Raw genomic sequence first — 7,048 nt, forward strand, 5'->3', positions numbered from 1 at the left:
GGAATGTTAAGCGCGGTAACGAAATTGAACTAATATTAAACCAATGAACACATTTTTTTACGAGTTTGGATATTTTTTTTTTGTTTTGTTTTAAATTAGGAAAATCTCAATTACTTCGACAAGAATGCACAAATTGATAAATTTATTTTTCTGTTTTAATAAGTGTAATGTTTTATATATTTTGTTATTAAGGTAGTTTGGTCGTAAAACCACTTTTCTTAAGGATGTACGAACGCCAAGGCAATGTTGGATAAAAGGCTTGATTTTTATATGTAGTTGGACTAGTCTAAATTAATTCTGAAAATCTTAGGGGGGGGGGGTCAAATTATTTAAATAAATAAATTACTTCAAAAATAGGTCTATTTAACATTAGTTTTATGGTAAAACGGTAGACGGTAGAAGGGTATAAAACGGTATATGATATGTTTTCATAGATTTTTTCAAAACTAATCCGTAGAAATTAAAAAAAAAAAAAAATTACTGTTGTTACAAATATTGCACACATTAATGAGCATGTTTTTATAAATTTGGCTATATCAGCCAAATTACGTTACGAAAAAAACCAAAAAAATTACGTTACGTTGTTTCGATTTTTTAAAAACTTGTTGAATTACGATATTTTTGATTGACTTTTAGCCACGAAACGTTAAATTTGCAATCTTCAGCCGTGTAATTGAGATTTTAAATTAGCACATTTAACTAATTATTAAAATAATAATATTGATAAGAGATCTAAATTAGGGAGCATCCATAAACTACGTTACTCAATTCCAGCCTCATTAGAACCCCCATCCCTACATATTATCTATGGTATCCTTTACTATGATCCCCCCTCGAATGGAACGTGATTTTTTTATTATCAAGTCAAGAAGACATTTTGTATTTTCTATTAACATCCATAGAAGTCGTACACGTGGCTTGACTTCATTGCTAAATAACCACATCACGTAGTTCAGCATATTTTTTGAACTAACTCGCCCCTCCCCCGTTCTTGAACAGGCCACGAGGTTTATGGATGCTCCCTTCCACATGTTGAACTTTAATTTTTAAGCAGCCTATATCTAATAAATATTTTTTATAAATCTTTTAAAACGCTTATACAAAAAAAAAATTACTCTTAAAATTTATACATAATTAATCATTTTGGTATAGTTTTCACAACAATTTGATTCGCTTTTAATTATTATATATTTTTTTTTTTTTTTGTTTTACGATACTTTTTTTTTGAAGGAATGGCACACTCAAGCATTAAATTATATTTTAAAAAAACAACAATTTTATAAAAATATTCTTAGTTTAAATATACGTATCAACACAATTTAATTTGAAAACCCAATTAATTAGGCGATAATTTTTAATTAAAGGCACTTTTTTTATGGTAATTGACTTTTTATGATAATTTTCCTTGATTTTTAAAAATAGGATACAGATATTCTCTCCAATTTATTTTAATATCTCAAATCGAAATTTCAAATCCTCTATTACCTTCATTATAAACCCTTTTTTACAACCAATTTCCTCCCCGAATTGAATTAAAGTGGCCATTCTTCATTTACTTATACAAATAGTTGATACTGTCCAACAGTAAATACAATTAATTTAATTATATTTTTAATTAAATGAAATAAATTCGTAAATTCGGATACGAAACATCATACTGCCTATAACGAAATTACAACGAAAAAATAACGATTGTTCGGTAAATTCTTAATATATTTGTGCTTATTTTTTAACAACAATCGAATAAATTAAAAATAATGTTTTTGAACTTTTTTTTCAACGGTTTTCAAATTAAAAGTGGTAATATTTTTATAGTGACTAAAATACAGGAGATGAAATCATAGGGCACGTTATTTATATTCATTCAAGAGGGCGGTTAAAGTTTGCTTTCAGGTGTAACCCACATTGATTAAACAATTTTGAATAAGAAGTTACATTTTATCGAAATATTATTCCTCAAGTTGACAAGTCTGTCTTTAAAAACTGTGCGACAAATTTTATAATAGACGAAATAATTGAATCAAGAGCACTTCAAGCTTTTGTTGCGAACGAAATAGCGGGTGACGGTTCGGTGAAAAGAGCTTAAAAAAACTTACGAGTTGTGCAATACATTCAAAGAAAGATCGAGAAAACCACGTTAATGTTGCTCATAAATCAAAAGAATATATTCATTGTTTTCTTCATTATTCGTGATTTGAGTTCTCATGTCTTCAAAAAGGGTAGTAGGCACCAAAAATTTGCTTGAAAACCGACCAAAAATATTTTGAGTTTATCACAACGATAAAACACGTATGCTTCGAACGATAAAATAAGTCTGCGGTCAAGTCTAGTCATTTTAGAAAGGCTGAAAATTTCATAGATGTTTTTTCAATTTTGTTTGATCAATGTGCGTTGAATTCTATTTAAAAGCATGTTAAAACACTGGAATTAACCGTTATATACTTGTAAAAAAAATGCTCGAACTTGAAATACATAAGATTCCTCTCCTCAAACTCCCAGCGTGCCTTATGACCCCCAAAGTCCTGTATATTATAAATTCGATACACATATATATTTTATTTGGCAGGCAGTTTTTTTTTTGTATTAATTTGTACTAAAAAGGCATTACATGGTCCCACACAATATATATATTTATATTTATTTATTTTTTGTTGCAACTTAAAATTATTATTTACTTGGATTTACGTGTTTTCTTATTAATAACCGTCGTCATATCTAATACTTTTCGTCTACGTCCATACTTTGATGTTAACGTAATTGTATTTAAATTATTGTACATATCATAAAAATTATTCTTTGATTTATTATTATTATTATTGTTATTGTTATTACTTTTATTAGTTCGACTTCTTGTTACAATTGGTTCATCATCTGATTCGGATGATGTAGCGGATAATTCTGAATCGATTTCCTGTTTTGTATTACTATGTAACTTACTGTTATGTATGTTGTAACCGGATATTGTTTTAAATGGACTTAAACATAGGACACAAAATGGTTGTTGATGAACCTTAACGTGTGTAATAAGACTGGATCGTGTTTGAAATTTTTCATCGCATATTTTACAATCGTAGATACCACGGGCTGATGATTGTTTTGATATTTGTTTGGATGGTACTTCACTGTAATCAAACTAAATCAAAAAATTTATGTATTATATTATTATTCAGGTAAATTTAAAAAAGCAAGCGTAAAAAGGTTCCGTCATAAGACCTAAGAGAGGGACAAACAAAGAAAAATTGTATCGGATTTCCTGCGAGATATAATTTTAAGACACAACATTGTATTGTTATACAATTTGTGTCTTAAATCATTGCTAATAGATAATCAATAAGTGGGAGAGAGAAATTTGTTTTGTAAATCATTACTAATAGAGAATTAATCAGTAGGAGAGAGGGAGAGATTATTACTATATTAACTATACACACATTGTTTAATAATGTAAATAAAAATTAATAGTTAGGTACCCCTGGCTTACACTGTACACTGGCTTTGGAGTATAGTTTTATAGAAAATATATTATTTATTTAACAGTGATTCTCCGCTATAAATACTTTAGAAAACAATGGATCTTTGATAATTCAATAAAAAATTTCAAATAGCTTTGCTTCTCAGTTGATATTTCACAAAATGGAAATCTCATATAAACCAAACGTAGGATTTTCGGTTGAAACTCAATAGAACATAGTTGAAAAGGGTACAAGACACTGTCGATTGAATAACGACCTTCATAACTCTGGGATCTCTGATGATCGCACTTGTAAGGCCTGTATGGAGGACAATGAACACTACACACATAAATCTGCAGAGTGTCAGATATAGAATGTTTGGGTCCGAAACCTTGGATGTATGAATCCTGGAAGCAACCTCGGCGGAGAAGAAAATAACATCTCTTACCCGGATATTTGTCTCTTTTGAGATACAGATTGTTCTCAACGAGGGCCCTTTGATCTAAGTGCTAGGGACCCATGAACGGTACCCTTTTTCTGTATTATTATTATTATTATCATTGTAGAAGGGGTACAATTTTTGCATCTTTTGAAGCTACATTCATTTAAGTAGAAAAGTTATTTCGAACTATTTAATCTACTTTAAAAAGAGCAATCCAACTTATATGCGTTATGCAAAATTATATGCGTTCTTTTTTCATCTTTGATGACGGACCCTAAAAATACGGCAATTGGATATGTCTTTCTGTTATTTTGAGCTTTGACCAAAAATATGTCAAAAACTTTTCAAAGCAAAAACTATAAGGCACACAATTTAAAAGGCCTCTTGCATTTGATTTGTGCACGGTCTTTTACTATTGGTTTTGGAATCCTTTACAGAAAAAGTTTCAAATTAGGGATATATAAATTACTTCGCAAATGAATGAACCCAATCACAGAGTTCACTAAAAAGCCAAAAAACCCGCAAACCCTTGGATCAATGAATAAACGAATTACAGGGGAAAAACTATTAATTTTTCACCAGCTCCTCCAACGGATTCATTGTCCACGTAAAAAAAAATGCTTTAATTTGATTAATTACCTGGCGTTCTAGGAGCTTTTTAAGAAGTCACTAAAGATAGCATTAACGTTAGATACACGATAGTGCCCAAATAGCCTTATCGTTAAATTTATCCTGTTTCTATGACACAATTTATCATTTATTAATTTTTTTTCTTCTGAATATCCATTTTTGGACTTTTTTTTTAGCGTTCATAGATCTATGTACAATTTTTAGAAAAAATCCTCTTACCTTGGAATCTAAAAATATTGCTTTACGTATAGCACCTAAATTATCATTATCCAATGGTATAAAAATCGGTTTTCTAGATATAACAATATCCTAAAACAGAAAATTTTCCAAAAATAAAAAAAAATTCCTAGGTTAAAAACTTCTTGATTCTTTCAAAAAAATTCCCATACCTGACTATTATCAATATTTTTGGAATGATTACGACCCAATATATTTTTTCGTTCATTAATTATTGGTGTCATATGAAAATTCCGTTGATTTTCATTCGGGATATTATATACATTCTCTGGATAAATGTAATTATTGTTATTATAATGAAAATGTTGTATTTGATTAAATAATGCATCCCAATCACAATTTTGTAATTCTGTCAATGACATATTATTCACAATATCTTCGGGATACCTTATATCAGTCATATCTAGAAGAATAAATCGAATTAAAATTCTATTTTTTTGAAATAGCGCTCCGATGGTCAACGTGTTCAAGGAATGTCAAAAGTTAGAAATATTTTGAAAAAAAAAACTTTTATTTTTACACTTGAAAGCTATTTGAAATTATTACAAAAAGTACCTTAAGATTTTTCACTGATACACTTTTGATTAATCACCCCCGAGCAAAAAATTAAATTTTTGTTTACTTCTTCGATAGTCAATTTTACTTTTGTTATGGTTTCATCTTAAGTGTCTTCTGTAGATGGCCTTAAACTAATTTTACTTGTAAAATAGAAAACAAAGATGTCTCTACTAATTTTTTTACCATATTTTTATTTTAAAATTTATCAATTATTGTTATTTTTAATAATATTTACTATTTTAAAATAATTACAATTAATTATAAAATCCTTTTTTTGTAGAATTCATTATCATTAAAATATTTCACACGTTATTAAGGTTGTACTGTAAGATTGGAAATAAAAGGATCGGGTGATTTTAAAAGAATGATAGTCATAAAACATTATAAATAGGGAATATTCATGAAATTTAAATTTGGTTCAAATATTTTTCTTCCGTAACTTTAATGACTGGACATTTCAACTAAACCATTATTTTAGTAATTCATACCTTTATAATTACTTAAAATTAATTAATAACAAGTGAAAACAAACATACATTGAATTATACATTGAACTGTCACCAATTGACAGATCACGTACTTATACGTCATCAACAGAGAGCGCCAAAAAACTGCGTTTAAATATTTCAAAATTATAATGTATTTTAAATATTTTTTTACACTTAAATACAGCATTTTTAAGCAGTATTTATATTTTTTACTTTGTTATAACGGTGTAAACAATGAATTATAAATATAAAAAAATATATGAATGTTCCCTATTACTTAGTAAAACGGAAGTAATATTTTTACATTTTAAAGTCCTCTGATTCCAAAAATATCATATTACCCATTAGTCTGTAATGTATGTGTGCGTTTATATTTGAGCATTTAAGTCAATTGGAAGCTAAGAATCTTTTTTAAAGAGGTGGAAAACTAATTTTTTGATAATCTACCAGAGACTATCAGTTCGATTCCTGATTGGGTCGACTCACTTCTTTGTACATTTTTTTATTTTATACTTTCAAAAACTTTAGGAATAATTTTCGAAAAACAATAATTGAGTTGATTTTTTAAACTCTTCTAATTTATTAAAAATAATGCAAGCATTAACATTCAACACTTTCTATACAAGATATTTCAACAATTGACTCAGTCAATTATCGTTAGACTTTTTAACTCAAAGTAAAAATTCATAACTTAAGTACAACCTTAACAATTTTTGTCTTATCATTATTTATATTCTATGGTACTTAAATGAAAAATAAAATGTTTTCGATTCATTTAAATTCTGTAACATCAATACTTACTTAGCCGAAAATAAGATATTTTTTTACCTATTTCTCAGTTAGTTTCAAGAATTAATGATAATTTTCTACAAAAATTATTCCCATTTTAAATTTTCCTCTAAGAAAAACGTGGTACTTATATAAACCACAAGATGTCTACACAATCCATTATTTATTGTCTATTATGATTTTAATTTTTTTTTAAGGAAAATAAAATATGTCGGAAAAACATATTTTGCATAAAATTATGTGTATATAAAATTGTGTAAATTTTGTAAATAAACATATTAATGGAACTAAAATTAATAAAAAAACTTTAAATTTTCTACAATAATACGTTAAAAAAATTTATTTTTTCATTACCATAAATTGAAACTTTTTACTACAAAGGTAAGGTTTCAAAAATTGTCTTTGTTTATGAAAGAAATCAGCTGTCATACATAACAAAAAAATTCTAAAGGAAA

General features: G+C 27.5%; 1 protein-coding gene across 1 annotated transcript; it reads right to left on the reverse strand.

Annotated features, from left to right (window-relative positions):
- Positions 1–1,444: 1,444 nt before the first annotated feature.
- LOC123305419 (uncharacterized protein DDB_G0282865-like) lies at positions 1,445–5,424 on the reverse strand. The gene is made up of 4 exons (XM_044887130.1): positions 5,314–5,424; positions 4,911–5,161; positions 4,741–4,830; positions 1,445–3,133 (listed from the first exon to the last, which is right to left on the reverse strand). The coding sequence occupies exons 2-4, from the start codon at positions 5,157–5,159 to the stop codon at positions 2,672–2,674; spliced, it is 801 nt and encodes a 266-aa protein (XP_044743065.1). The 5' UTR covers positions 5,160–5,161; positions 5,314–5,424; the 3' UTR covers positions 1,445–2,671.
- Positions 5,425–7,048: the final 1,624 nt, after the last annotated feature.

This window comes from Chrysoperla carnea, chromosome 1, assembly GCF_905475395.1.
Source record: "Chrysoperla carnea chromosome 1, inChrCarn1.1, whole genome shotgun sequence".
NCBI lineage: Eukaryota > Metazoa > Arthropoda > Insecta > Neuroptera > Chrysopidae > Chrysoperla > Chrysoperla carnea.